Raw genomic sequence first — 15,765 nt, 5'->3', positions numbered from 1 at the left:
CCAATGGGACAGCCCGACGTACTCCCCATGATGGGACAATCCATCCCAAGGACAAGGGGGAGTAGTCGATAGTAATACTCGGAATGATACTAACTTAAAGTAACAGTAATGATATACCATTTGGCTTGCCCCTGAGGCTTCGCCAAAAAGGAGATCTGAAACACTGTCAAACAAGCATGATATAATCATCAATATGTTTTCTTCTGATTATTTTTTCTTCTGAATATTTATTCTGCTGTATATTTTTCCTGGTTGTCTAGAGTCTAGACACTTTTCATTCTCAGTTCTATTTAAGTTGTATAAATATTTAGTTTCTTCCATCTTACTATGCTTTATCCAGGGTTTGGTACAGGGTCTCATTTTCAATAAACATTTAAAATGAAATAACTAAAAAAAGATTTAGAGAAACCTGTCTTCCTGAATAGGATTTGTAAGCACAAAATACTTTACTTAATATCATTTGCTATTACCATTCCTATACTTAATGCATTGCTGGTCTAACATTTCAGATTTTAAGATAGTAAATTATAACATTTGACAAAGGACTGCATGTCCATAGAATGAATTTCTCAGGATCTAACATTCATCTTTACTGTTATGTATCTATTACTATACTATTGAAACAGTTTAAGTTGTATATTTACCGAGCTGCTTATTTGTCACAGTTACTTTTGAGTTACTATTGAGTCATAAAACTATTGAGGCATTAAACTTAAAGGTATATCAAACGTACATACAGAGAAGAAGTGATGATCTGTGGGAACATTGTAGATATACATGTACCCAAGAAATAGATCAGACGTATATGTATCCTGTTTTTACTACTTTGCACTCTTATTCAGCTTAATGTCGAAATAGATTTTAAAAAATGGCACTGTCATGGCTGACAGCTACACACTATGTTTTAACGTTACATGTACTACTGGTATGGTGGGGGTTTAAAATAAAGTTAATGTTTTATTGTATTGACAGTCTTTTAATGTGGCAGTTACTTCCCAAGATGCTATACCAAAAATATGCAGTCTTATGTAATGTTAAACCTTATTGGTACACTTCACTTCACACCATCCATTGCTTGTTTGGTACAACAGAATTATTCTCCAAGCACAGGTTGGGTTGCGGGAATTAGTAGTGGCCAAGACTTTTATCGCTCCCCTCACCTCTCATCCCTGTGACCTCTGCTTGGAGAATACACCAGTATTGGAGAATACACAAGTAGAAAAAAATCATAACTAAAACAAATCACTGTCCTGGTTTAGTCTGATTCTTTACCCTTCAAAACAGTGAGATAGACACCAAAATTATTTTGTTACCATATGTAAGTTACTGAGATATGAACAAAAACAAGATTTTCCGTAATGGCCGTCTTTATATGCCTATCTAGCACAAAGTATTGGCGTGATCTTTAATGAGATGGCTTAATCTGATTCTATATCCCTTAAAACTTCAAGGGATGGACACCAAATTTATTCTGAAACCATGTGTACGTTAGGCCACGTTGATTTGATTATATGGATGACATCCGCGCTCGCACCAATTTTTGGCCATTTCCCCCAAAAAAAAAGTTTTCGACCACACAATAAATTGTGCAAAGCAGCTGTAAAATGAGCACAAATATTCCGTAGATTGAAAAAAAGGACCAGAAAACAGATAACTAATGCCATAGAATGCCAAAATGAATCTAAAGTCAAAGAATAAGATGTGAAAGGACAGAAAGAAAAAAAAATCTATTGTTGGTTGGAAAATTAGTAGACCAGTATAGAAAATTCAGGTCCAGAGGATCATTTCCAGGTCTGGACCTGAACCTGGACCTGATTGTCTGTGGAAACTTGAGAACTGGCAATACTAAAAATGATGGTAATTGGTCAATTTTGCTACAAAGGAATCTGTTTGGTGGATTATTGGACTCCCATTGCATTTTAAAATCCCATCTCCATGTAATGAAGGCTAACTGTCTCTGTACCTTTGACTGTAGAAACTTGGTGCAATTGACTATAAACTCTACTTGACTTCGCTCTTGTTGTCTTCTTGGCCTCCCGGTTAGACCCCAAATGGCTGCCAACATAGTGTGTCCATTTTGTAATTGGCGAAACCTGTTCCTCTGTTTGTTTTTTCAGGTCTGTTTTTTTCGGAATGGTCCAAGAAGAAAAAATGTTTTGCACCCATATGATGTACTGGTCCCTACACCTTACTGTTGGTATACCATACTATGTGTGTTTAGTCCTATGTTCAACCTTCCTGGCCACTTTGATTTCATACTGAAGGCAACTTTTTGGGGGGGCCAAACTTTTTTTTATTCGCTTGTTAGGGTTTGACGTTTGGCAAACTTATTCCATCATTGTTCTTATATATCTACCTATGGTAAACAGTGAGATCCAAAACTACACCTTCTTGTAACCTCACCATTGCATTTTTATTTCCTATTGTTACACCTGCACCTGGCACATATCCCCAATGTGTATACTAGTGTATTGGTTCATTCCATACAGAGGTGACAGGGATGGTCACAGTTCCTCTTTCTCCTAGTTGTGGATCTGTGCAGCCACTGGCTTCATATCCCTAATGTGTACATAGTGATTCACCCCTGCACACAGTGGTGCCTAATTGACCAGCTTGACAGGGGTATTTATTGCCCAGTTGGTTTGCTTTAGAATTACCAGATAAAGTAGGACCACTCTACTCCTGTCAAAAAGGGGTGTAAATATTTTTTTAAAACAAACCACAAAACTGCTGCAAACTTCTAATGCGCGCTGTAGCACAATGACTCACAATATCTATCCCCATAGCAAACGTGATCGCAAACGGTCCGGAATCACAAACATCCCTACCAGAATCAAGACCTGCTTTTTCAAACAGGTAATAAGAATGAAAAGAAATACAATAATACATGTTTTTTGAAGTTATCAAATTGGAATTATATCTGTTTTAAAATAGGATATACCCGTACCTTCTAATGTTACACACAAAGTCCTAAATCTGGGGCGCAATCCTCTGGAGACAACCCAAACACTTTTTCCAGACACTGCATACGACAAGATATATTCCATTTTCAAAGTATCTGTACGATCGTTGTGACAGTGTTTCTGCTTCGTACAGAAATAATTCTTTGGTAGCGCAAACTTTGACATTTGATTCAACTAGAAGCGTCCGTGATGATGAAATTGTTTTTTTTTTTACTGCAAGCCTTAGTTGCAATAATTTTTTTGAATATCATTATGATAAGACCCTTTAACAACCCGGCCAAAAAGGACAGGTAAAGAGCATTTACCTATCGCTTCATCTCATATATCCGCTCCTCATCGTCCCTTCTTCATGATCATCCTGCTCCTGACAGCGTCCTACTGCCCTGACCTCGTTTCTGCCAAGTTGACAAAAAAAAATATGTCCAAAAAAAAAATTACACCAACCTCGAAAGCTTGGACATATTCTACAAACATTCCTTAGGCTGTGGTGGGGACTGGCGCATGCTATACTAAATCTATCAGCCACAACTACATAACATGTATAAAACATACGTGGAAAACACCTATTGCATGACAAGTCCGTTTTTGTAAATATCTCGACAAACTTAGAAAATGTTGAATCAGGGTTTAGTCAGTTGATTTTGTGGTCGCTTTTTTTCACAATTGAAACAAGGAGGCAGAGGAAAGAAAGTTCCACGTCACAAACACGGACAACTTTAGTGAGGGTTGACAAATGTCACTTTGTCAGAAAAACCATGTCAGAAACAGACAAGTTCAGCGAGGTTTCTCAAATCTAGAATATCCATGTTACAAAGTTTGTATACAAAAAGACTATATCTGTGAAGGTTGACAAATATAGAAAGTCCATGTGACAAACGGACAATTTCCATGCGGTTAAGATCACATCTTATATATGTATTAGCTTATTGATTATTTGACATTTCCTATGATGTTGTGATATGAGCTGTTTCAAAAGTCCTAAGTATACCAGCAAGCCCAAAGACAACTACCCTGGGAAAACGCAGACTCCTACGAGGCACGCAAAGTTTACCGATCCCTACAACACGCACGCACGGGACACCCGCCGCCTAACACCCGCCGGCCCTCGTACCAGCTGGCCACTCCTACGAGGCACGCAAAGTTTACCGATCCCTACAACACGCACGCACGGGACACCCGCCGCCTAACACCCGCCGGCCCTCGTACCAGCTGGCCCCTACTAACACGAGCCTCTTTGGGGACCGGCGTAAGTAGGGCCAGCTGGTAGTGGGGCGGGTGCATAGAGGCGGGAGGGCGCGCGTTAGGCAGGGGATCGGTAACTCTTATTTGCGACTCTTATTTGCGAAGCTTCTCGAGCAGGTTTCCCAGGGTAAAAGACAACGAAAAGCCAACGAAAGTCTTCTTACCTTCCTTTGTTTCGAATGACATCTTTCAATTTATATGCATCATGCAATTTCAAAACGTTTTTCTAAAGGGCAAGTAACTGTTGGTGATGGCCGTAATTTCATTCAAACCTTTGACTAGATCTATTTCCTTAAATATAACTTGATGGCTGTTATGTACATATACTTCTGTAAGTTGTGTCCAAGTTTCGTTGTAGTAGGATGAAAAATGCCTACGTTACAGGGTTGAAAAGATAGTAACCCCTACGTGCCCCCAGACCCGCGCCGGGTCTCTCTGGGGGGTCTCTCTGGGGGCACCTTAAGCTTAATCCGGGCAATATCGAGTAAGTCACGACCTGTCATTCAAATGTCAATCAACTGTTTCTTCGGATTGCATCTGGTGGCTTTCTCACGGTGTGGATTAGGGCAAGTAACTGTTAGTGATCGAGATCGAGAAAAAATCATCTCCTCCCACTTGTCAGCAGAAGTCAGCTTGATTTAAAATTTGTATACATATACATGTATCTGTGTTATCCAAAACAGGGGAACAAGATTAGGGGATGCTGTTTTATATCAAAGTTACTCATGCAGGATGTTATCTACTAATTTTTTAAAAATATTTTTACTTGGTTTCGACTTACTTTTTAAAATCTTTTTACTATAAAAACACTTTCGACTTATTTTTTAAAATCGTTTTACTTGGTTTCGACTTATTTTCTAAAATCTTTTTACTATAAAAAAATCGACTTATTTTTAAAAATGTTTTTACTTGGTTTCGACTTATTTTTAAAAATGTTTTTACTTACTAATTGGTTTCGACTTATTTTTAAAAATCTTTTTACTATAAAAAAACTTTCGACTTATTTTTTTAAATCTTTTTACTATAAAAACTTTTGACTTATTTTTAAAAATCTTTTTACTTGGTTTCGACTCATTATCTAAAATCTTTTTACTAACTTTCGACTTATTTTTCAAAATCTTTTTACTTGGTTTCGACTAATTTTCTAAAATATTTTTACTTGGTTTCGACTTATTTTTTTAACTCTTTTTACTCGGTTTCGACTTATTTTTAAAAATCTTTTTACTTGGTTTCGACTTATTTTCAAAAAAAATCTTTTAACTTGGTTTCGACTTATTTGTAAAAATCTTTTTACTTGGTTTCGACTTTTTTTTTAAATCTTTTCACTATAAAAAAAACTTTCGACTTATTTTTTAAAATCTTTTTACTTGGTTTCGACTAATTTTCTAAAATATTTTTAATTGGTTTCGACATATTTTTTAAAATCTTTTTACTTGGTTTCGACTTATTTTTTTAAATCTTTTTACTTGGTTTCGACTTATTTTCTAAAATCTTTTTACTAACTTTCGACTTATGTTTTAAAAATCTTTTTATTATAAAACTTTCGACTTATTTTTTTAAATCTTTTTACTTGGTTTCGACTAATTTTCTAAAATATTTTTAATTGGTTTCGACTTATTTTTAAAAATCTTTTTACTTGGTTTCGACTTATCTTTTAAAATCTTTTTACAGAAAAAAAACTTTCGACTTATTTTTAAGAATCTTTTTACTATAAAAAAAACTTTGACTTATTTTTTAAGATCTTTTTACCATAAAAAAAACTTTCGACTTATTTTTAAAAATGTTTTTACTTGGTTCCGATTTATTTTAAAAATGTTTTTACTTGGTTTCGACTCATTTTTTAAAATCTTTTTACTTGGTTTCGACTTATTTTTTAAAATCTTTTTACTATAAAAAAATTCGACTTATTTTTAAAAATGTTTTTACTTGATTTCGACTTATTTTTAAAAATGTTTTTACTTGGTTTCGACTTATTTTCAAAAATATTTTTACTTGGTTTCCACTTATTTTTAAAAATCTTTTTACTATAAAAAAACTTTCGACTTATTTTTTAAAATCTTTTTACTATAAAAACTTTTGACTTATTTTTAAAAATCTTTTTACTTGGTTTCGACTTATTTGCTAAAATCTTTTTACTAACTTTCGACTTATTTTTAAAAAACTTTTTACTTGGTTTCGACTAATTTTCTAAAATATTTTTAATTGGTTTCGACTTATTTTTAAAAATCTTTTTACCATAAAAAATCTTTCGACTTATTTTTAAAAATCTTTTTACTTGGTTTCGACTTATTTTTTAAAATTCTTTTTTCTTGGTTTCGACAAATTTTTTAAAATCTTTTTACTTGGTTTCGACTTATTCTTTAAAATTATTTTACTATAAAAAACTTTCGACTTATTTTTAAAAATCTTTTTATTGTTGTTTTCAATCGTACCTTTTGATAAAGGGTGATTGGTCTATTCAACATATGAGAAAGAGATATGCTATCGATTTATGCCTCTTTTCCTAGTGTGTCATAGGCTACACCTGCCTTGGGGTGCTTGATTGACGGGACATGTGCGTGACCGGTGCATGAACCCCAGAGTTGACCCCGGGGTCGTCACGCTGAGGACTGCGTCCAGGCGAAGTAATCTTGCAATAACATCTTAGGCACGTAATGTGTCATTCAACCGGTCACTGTAGTTTTCCGCCTTGACAAATAAAATTTTGCATAGTCATTAATATTAATTGTATTTACATCGTTTTTACCGAATCATGGCCGAGAAATTTGCATATACTAGCCAAATTTCTGTGTGTAGGCGGGACTCAAACAGTTACAGAATAACACAGACCAACTCCTCGGTTCCAGGGGGCGACCTGCCCGAAGAAAACTCTACAACAGACCTGGGAACCCCCTGAGTTAGAGTCTCCGCGCGATGAAATTTATAGAGATCAGGGTAGCATCCAGGCTACCAGTCTCTGGGAGTTCTTCCACTTTTATTTTGGGAATTGTACCGCTGAGGAGTCCGCTGTAGCTCCTAGACTTTTTCATAGAGTCTAGAGACGTGTTGCCGCTCGTCGGATCACCACAATATGTTTTGTGCCGGAAGTAAACAGGCAAGGACAGTACTTCTAAAAATTTGGGCAGAAAACGAGGTAGGTGTTTTTTTTAATGTGACTGTGTTCGACTAACGCCGGCGGCATATGTCCATAAAAGGACCCAGTCGGACAGTTTGAGGGGAACGAAAAGTACGTTACAAATGATAACAAGAACAAAAAACGAGCAAACTCCAATTCCCTTGTAAAAAAAACTTAAGGTATGTATGGGTATGATCAACGTTAATAGGTACGTTTTCATTATGGTGGCCATCATGCCGATGCAACATTCGTAATTTCTCTTCTTTTGGGCTGTTTAATTTTTTTTAAATTTGTGGGTTCGACATCTCTCACGCACCCCGGCCATCAAGCACTAATCTGAAGGGGCTATTGTTTCTTGTCCGTAATCTGGGACGTTGTCCGTAATCTGGGACGCAGTGTAACCATATCCACATTCCAGATGTTTCACGTCGAGTTTGCGTGGGGTTGTGCAATATACAGATCAGATTGTGTTAGAACTATGGTGTTTTTCTATGTTTCGAGAATATGTTCACGCTTTCAAGTTTGGTGCAATTCCTTTTTTTTGTACATGTCAACTCAGCAGACACGAGGTTGGGGATACAGGTGGGTTAAAACCAGGTGCAGGATGATGGGACGACGAGGAGCGGAGATCAGATTAAGCTACCGGTGGTCGACAAGGCAAGTCCGAGGAACCGGTCGCCGACGTAGCCAGGAAGCCATAGTTCCAACAGCCTCTACACAATTCCCCAACTCCAGAGCTGACGCCACCCCAGGCCAAGGAAAGCATGAAGGTGGGTTTCACCCGTATCATTGTTAGCTTAATGCAAATTTTAAGACCTGCTTCCAATACCATATTCTGCACGCCCCACGTAGTGAACAATCGTAGAAACCCTGAGGCAGATGCTTCGGTAAATTTTAAAGTTTTTCTCGTTGTATTTTAGGTACCGCTTTTATTGCCACATTTTGTCCGCTCCACATGGTGAACGTCATAATTCCATTCGTCGAAAATCCCTATAAAGGCAGGTCTGACATTCTTTGCCAACTTTTTAAAAACAATAAAACACAATGGGGTCACAGGGCATATATATATGTATAACCTTGTTGGTAGCGTCACTATTTACCCGTAATTTTGCTATTCAAAACAACGATTTACTTCCTCAAATTACGTCTTTTTCAAACATCAGACACACTTGCACGAGTTATCATCGGCAGTCACATTCCATCTGTGCACAATCGGTAGCTGCGATCAAAATATGGTTGGGCCTAGGGTTCTAGACAAATATACTCAGAATTGCATGCAATAAATACTTGTTCAAATGACTTCAAACGTGGTGAAAATTACACGCGGCAAGGAAAGTGTTCATTTTCTGACCATTGAAGGTACCTGGTGTGCTTGTATGACAACCGTCGAAAAGGAAAGGCCTATACTAGTTTTATACAGCTAGTAATTTCTAAGTATGTAAGATTCATTCATTAACGGATCATCGGGGTTTTAACCAGTAGATAAAAAGGTAGCAGATGCAAGTTAAAAGACTGGCTCGTTAAAAATGATAATGTACACAAAAAAAAGTTGAAACGTTTCCAGTACACCAAGAGTTCTGATCGAACGTGTCCGTGACTCACCGTGATTCACCGTTAACGCGTTAATTTGACGTTCTGGTCAGGTCTAATTATCGCAAGTGTTCTGATACGTGTATGTAAAGGGTTAGTGTGTGACCACAATCGTTTCCCTCTCATAGCAAAGAAAATGGAATGTAAATAATATAACGAACTGTCCCTTAAAATGTTTGAGTTGTCAGAAGAGCGCAGTTGGTAGTTTCAATTACAGAGAATCACGTCGCAGCTTACTACGGGTCACTACGAGTCGTCACCCACCTGTCAGTTAGCCGCACAGCTGCATCGGGATTATGTTTCTCACATCACAGGGAAGGTTAATAACAGTGACATTAAGGGCGTGGGAACAGCTCAGGTCAGCTAGTGTAGTTTATAAACAATCAACTTGCATGCCACACTGTACAGTAGAGTTACGTGAAATTTGTTAGTATTTACAGTTACGCTGCCCTGTCATATCACATGTCAACGCACTAGAATACCCTCAAAAACGTATTACTATAACGCCTGTGCACATGTGTATTTCTTCACTCATGTTATTATGCGTAGCTTTGTCTGCTAGCCAAATTTTCTCACCACAATGCAGGAAATAGCGTTTCAAGGGGTCAATAGTTCAAACTGTTCCCGGGGAGAATACCCTCAGTCCCACTTGTCACGCCTTCCATGCTGCACATGCTGAAAATTCGGCCAATAATATTTCGCCCAAACCTTAAAAGTAAGAAATTCACTGCCGCCGCCTCTGAAAAATGTTCGTCGTCACGTCCAAACAACATAAAATTAATACTTTGATGCAGAACTAGCTAACTTAAGATAGTTGAATCCAACTCTAAGTGTTGAAGTAAGCCTCACGAGGTAACGTAATTCGTAATACATTAGTATCATTCGCATGCAATACCCTGTACAGGGAAACTAATATATAGTATGTTACACAAAATCGCGCAATCACGTGAATGGAATGTTTGGAGAATATGTCTTGTGTGATTCTTTTATTTTTTTCTTGTCAGATTGGCAGACGTGAGGTCAGGGCTGCTATGTAGGATGGGTTGAAACCAGGAGCAGGATGATCATGAAAAAAGGGACGACTAAGAGCGGAGATGAGATGAAGCGACAGGTGGTTGACAAGTCACGCCTGGCCGAGGAACTGGTCATTCAAACATGCAGGAATATTCTTGAGAGACATTTCAATGTTTTAAAAGCCTAACGAAGCACTTTTGTATGGAACAGTTAGGTTTCCGTAGAAATCAAGAATAAATTTTGCTTCTCCAACGTTCTTTGCGGATAAGCCTCAACACGATATTTTCGCGAACAGAACATCTGGGTAAACAATCAACAGTAGTTCAAAATCGGTAATAATGATCTGGGTGAAACCCACCTTCATATTTTCGCTGGCACGATGTTGGTCCTGGAGTTGTTCTGTGGCTTCCTCTGGTTAGCTATTAGGTCGGCGGTTTGTTCAAAGCGGCCAGTTCCTCGGCCAGGCGTGACTTGTCAACCACCTGTCGCTTCATCTCATCTCTGTTCTTCGTCGTCCCTTTTTTTCATGATCATCCTACTCCTGGTTTCAACAAATCCTACAGCCCTGACCTCACGTCTGCCGTTTTTGTCGGGAAAGTCGGAAAATAAGAGTCCGGTCCAGTTTCGATGATTTCGACAGGGATTTGAATATCGTTTATCGAATATCGTCCCTTTCCCTCGTCTTCACTATGGAATAACCCATGGTTGCTGAGCAATGGCATTTACTGCCTAGTGTTCATATTGCGTAATGCAGATGAAAGGCCAAGCCGACTCCCAGCCAAGCAGTCATTTCGCTGCCAGACAGAGAGGAAAAAAGCCACGCCATGGGTCTTGAGCTGGTCTCTGATGATCAATAACACCTGCTGCCACGAAGTCAACAGGTTTGATCAGAGCCAGGTATACAAATTAGTAGTTTATCAAAGATTATCAAATTGTTAGCTTCGTACTTTTTTTTTTAATTTGTACGTAAATGCACTTGACCTGTTCTTTTTGTCAGTAAAGATTATCAAATTGTTAGCTTCGTACTTTTTTAATTTGTACGTAAATGCACTTGACCTGTTCTTTTTGTCAGTATATATATTTGTTTTAAAAATGGGATATATCTTGTGGTATGCAGTGTCCGGAAAACAACGTCGTTTGGGTTGTCTCCCGAGGATTCCGTCCCAGATTTCGGACATTGTGTGTAACAGTAGAACACAATAGGGCTACGGAACTGCTAAACTGTAATGATATATCTCATTTTCAAAACAGATATGTATTCAATTTGATTCCTTCTAAAGGGATATATTATTACATTTCTTATTATTCTTACTCTATTTCTTATAATTCTTATTCTTATTCAAAAGCGAAGTATCATTTTGAAATAGCTTGGATATTTCAATCGGCTAGAGCGTTCAAGTTGATATACGTGTGCATGTTCTCTCTCAATCTCTGCACAGGTCGGGCAAGAGAGATACACACGGGCAAGACCGACTCTTCCCGCCGCAACGGACGTCGCTGATGGCTTGCGCTGGAAGACGAGCTGTATCACTGTGGGGAAGGACGCCCGTATGCAAATTGCAACAACGGGACCAAGGCTGGGAGCCATGCAAAATCCGGAACAACGTCGCCCTAAGGAGCAAGGCCATGAGAGGAAAATGCCAGACCGGAGCAGAGCCGCGTACAGCCAAGATTGCGCTGCTACAACTATGGAAATACTGACGCCAGTTTATGGACTGATGTACACGTATTGTCTGCATTACTAGTATTTGACTTTACAGACACAAATACGTATTGTCTAGTCTATTATGTGTATCAAAGAATATACAAGTAATGTAATTGACTCAGACGACGACGGTCCAAATCAAACCATGTGCGGATTTACGAATGGTGGAAATCCCATACAGACGCACGTACGGTCTCATTGATGAGTTTTTAACTGCATTGGGAGTAATGGCATGCAAAAATACGTGTTTCACATGGGCGCGTACAAAATGAACGCACTTGAAATACGTTTATTCTATTTATTCTTTGTTGCGCTCATTTACGTTTTGTCTTGTAAAAATTTTACGACAACAGCTAAACATTCAGTCTTATATGACAATTAGAACATGCATGAAGTTAGTACACACCGCAACGGGGACTGCACAACTCAGAACTGTGTGCCTCCGACCCAGACCGCAGCTACCGAACATTGCCTGCTAATTTCTTGAAGTAGAAAGAAACTTTCACCAATCTAACGTTAGAGATCAGTTGGGCTGGATAAAAGGAAAATTCTCATCGCTAAAAAAACACCTCCGTGCAGCCGCTTACTTTTTTGGGCCGTAATTTGGAGTAATACATCAACGGGACCTTACAAATATTATGTATGCAAGCTGATGTTGCATTTTAGTCCGTCACTTGCAACAAGCTAGATACAACGCAATGGTTGCTGTATGTACCGGCATGTATTAGTCTATATTGTGCCATGATTATTATTCTCAGACGGTTTCCGGTAATTCGTTAAATTTGATAATGTGAACTGCAACAGACCGAGATAAAGTACTAGAAACAATGTTGTGTGATGTGAACGGACAGCTGTGTAACTGTCTGTCAGGTAAGACAGAATATAAAGACGAGAGATTTATTTCTAAGGCAATTCAGGAGAGCAACAGACCGAGTGACATAGCATTATGACGTCGCAGTTAGTATACGTTCAAAGTCTCCCGTGCCCAGTGTACGGAAATCCCTATCTCTGTGTCATTTCTTTATCGTTAACGTGGTCGTCTTCAAATCAGAATCCAAAAGAATTAGTTACATGTCCAAGAATACCATTGCTTATCAGAGGAAGAAAATCGTTGTCAGAAACATCGGTAAACATTTATTTTAATTCTGAATCATTTACCATATCAAATTCTACTTTGTTGAATTCCAAAACCGCCCTGTCAAGGCATATCATTACATATTGTAAGAAGCAAAACTTAATATACAAAAATGAACAGCTATGACTCGTATAACATTTTAATCTCATGCAAAACCACTATCTCACCACAACACTGACTGACCATCATTGTTGTGCGGCTGTCGTCGCTACTATGGAATGTCTTTCCGACAAGTCCACAAGTCCACAAAGCTCACAACATTAAACAGCATCGTTAACACATCAAGATCGCATATAAAACCACCATCCCATTGTTGTTGTTTTGTTGTCTTTGTTTAAAACAGACTAATCATCTGTTGTGCGGCTGTCGTCCCTACTGGTCTTTCCGACAAGTCCGTCACAACAAGTTCACAACGTTCCACAGCATCGTTGCCACCATCCCATTGTTGTTGTTTTGTTGTCCTTGTTTAAAACAGACTAATCATCTGTTGTGCGGCTGTCGTCCCTACTGGTCTTTCCGACAAGTCCGTCACAACAAGTTCACAACGTTCCACAGCATCGTTACCACCATCCCATTGTTGTTGTTTTGTTGTCCTTGTTTAAAACAGACTAATCATCTGTTGTGCGGCTGTCGTCCCTACATGTCTTTCCGACAAGTCCGTCACAGCAAGTTCACATATTCCACATCATCGTTAACACATCAAAATCGCATATAAAACCACCATCCCATGGCCATTGTTGTTGTTGTTTTGTTGTCCTTGTTTAATACAGACTAATCATCTGTTGTGCGGCTGTCGTCCCCACATGTCTTTCCGACAAGTCCGTCACAACAAGTTCACAATATACCACAGCACCGTTAACACATCAAAATCGCATAATAAACAACCATCTCATTGTTGTTGTTTTGTTGTCCTTGTTACAAACAAACCGTGAAACTGTGGTGCCTATATCTTCCGACAAGCCCGCAACAACAAGCTCAAAACATAACCACAGCTTCCCCAAGATGCCCACACCAAACATGACGACACATTTCCCAACATGCCTCACACAACATGGCACCAACTTTCCCGGCATGCCTCACTCCCAGCATGCCTCACTCCTTTGACATCATCCAACATGGCGGCGCCCTATAATACAACATGGCGGCGCCCTACTCCGCTAACGAAAACAAAACAGGTTGTGCTATCGCAAACCTGTAAAAATGTTTTGCACCCGTATGATGTACTGGTCCCTACACCTTACTGTTGGTATACCATACTATGTGTGTTTAGTCCTATGTTCAACCTTCCTGGCCACTTTGATTTCATACTGAAGGCAACTTTTTGGGGGGGCCAAATTTTTTTTTTTATTCGCTCGCTCCCATCAGTTTTGGAGTTCCCAGAGGATGTCATCCATATAATCAAATCAACATGGCCTTACTGAGATATTGACAAAAACATTAGACAAAAACGTAATGGCTGCCATAATTTCCATGTTGCGTGTATTGCCCTATGATGACAGAGTGGCATTGATCAGATTCTTTAAGAACACACCTCAGAGGTGTAGAAACAGCAAAAAGAAAACTTTGTATGGACCGTATTGAATATAAAAGAACCATAAAATGGCACCCGGACTAAAAGAAAGTTAGTACCTAAAAGTTCTTCCTCACCTCAAGGGTTAACGTTACATTATAGTAACCAAACAAAAATAATGACGATAGCATGTCCAGTGAACACGAGACATCAAAACCGAAAGTTTGCTGCAGTACCTCAGAAAGTTACCAGAGGGCCCAAAATCTAAGAATTTCGAGTTCTCATCAAGACCTACCGACATACTAAATATGCCATGATCTTGGCCTTCCAGTTTTGATACACATAACGTTACAGTCAGACACATAAGAGAGACTCATACATGTAACTGTTACATGAACGCTATAACAAAGGAGATTCTATCATATAACGTTATTACATGAACACTCCTTCTTGGCAAAATTTCACGGCAACTGACACTATTCATGCGACCATGGTCCTTCATTGTAACGTCTAAAATTGACCCATTAAACGTACCAAATTCATGCAAAGCTCGCCACTACCTTCTCACCAACCAGTTGGTCTATTCTTTTTCTCTGTTATCTTAAACGTTCATAAAATACGTGACAAAATGTACGAGTTCAAATTTACCTCTGTCAACAAATCCGAGCAAATCTCCCGCTTAGAATAGCATAAACATAGCAGATGATTTCGTACCGACGTATACGTGGCGAGATATTTTGGGCCTATGCGTATCAGTTTGGATCATCAAAACGAAGAGGAAATACAGTTTTTGTCACAACACACAACACAAACTTACATTTCCTCACTTCTCACGCAGCTGACACGCTTACAAGGAGGGTGAAAGAGATCTAGATTCCAGACAGATGTCAGACATTTTGCCAGATGTGTTTTCATCTCTTCCTTTTCTTGCGGTTCGGTAAACACTGTCGCCTAGCGATTTGTAGAAGAACCGCAGAAGTAGCCCTTCGGGGAAGGCATGATAGGTGATAACTCATTTTTGAACGGCATCTATGCGATATCCTCAAGGCTGGATGTGTCCAGCAGTCCAAGAGACAACGACACAATACACCTACAGTGCGCGCGATTTGGAAAGCCCAAACTGAAAGACTGTCAACCTTAATCAGCTTAACTAGTACTGAAATGTTTTGAAACTATTATGCACAGTAATGTGAAAAGGTGTAAATACTGAAATGTTCCATTCAGGAAGAGGGCAGTGCTTTCACGTGTTGCATACTGACACGCAGATGCACGCGCACGCGCACGCACACACACACACACACACACACACACACACATACAAAATATGTGAACCTTCTTCATGAAGGGAATAGGGGCTTTTTCCAAATTTTGTAACCAGGCTCATGGCACCGTAAGCTCGCCGCTGTCTCTACCCGCCAAGAGTGGTTCCCGCCTGCCCAATTCATTAGCACACGCCAGGAAAAGTTTCACGGGGTTGATTTCAGTTACATC

At 38.9% G+C, this 15,765-nt stretch overlaps 1 protein-coding gene and 2 long non-coding RNA genes across 5 annotated transcripts in view; 1 reads left to right on the top strand and 2 right to left on the bottom strand.

Annotated features, from left to right (window-relative positions):
* The window catches only part of LOC118428139 (filamin-A-like), a gene marked incomplete in the record, with an annotated part of 29,714 nt that extends 28,749 nt beyond the window's left edge, over nt 1-965 (top strand). The window contains 1 exon segment of the mRNA XM_035838123.1: nt 47-965. Within this exon segment, the coding sequence (XP_035694016.1) occupies nt 47-72 (26 nt within the window).
* LOC118428141 overlaps nt 1-15,217 on the bottom strand; it is a 27,138-nt gene extending 11,921 nt beyond the window's left edge. The window contains exon 1 of one of the 3 annotated variants that reach the window (XR_004832608.1): nt 15,092-15,217. This is a non-coding gene — a long non-coding RNA (uncharacterized LOC118428141). Of the gene's footprint in view, nt 1-14,808; nt 15,056-15,091 lie in introns of those variants that run through there. The other 2 variants (XR_004832609.1, XR_004832610.1) reach the window with 2 other exon arrangements.
* On the bottom strand, nt 2,898-10,384 carry LOC118428142. The gene is made up of 2 exons (XR_004832611.1): nt 10,283-10,384; nt 2,898-3,358 (listed from the first exon to the last, which is right to left on the bottom strand). It is a non-coding gene; the product is annotated as an uncharacterized LOC118428142 (long non-coding RNA).
* Nucleotides 15,218-15,765: the final 548 nt, after the last annotated feature.

This window comes from Branchiostoma floridae, chromosome 12 (genome assembly GCF_000003815.2).
Source record: "Branchiostoma floridae strain S238N-H82 chromosome 12, Bfl_VNyyK, whole genome shotgun sequence".
NCBI lineage: Eukaryota > Metazoa > Chordata > Leptocardii > Amphioxiformes > Branchiostomatidae > Branchiostoma > Branchiostoma floridae.
The sequence above is the reverse complement of the archived record's forward strand: the minus strand, read 5'-3'. Positions and strand labels throughout refer to the sequence as shown.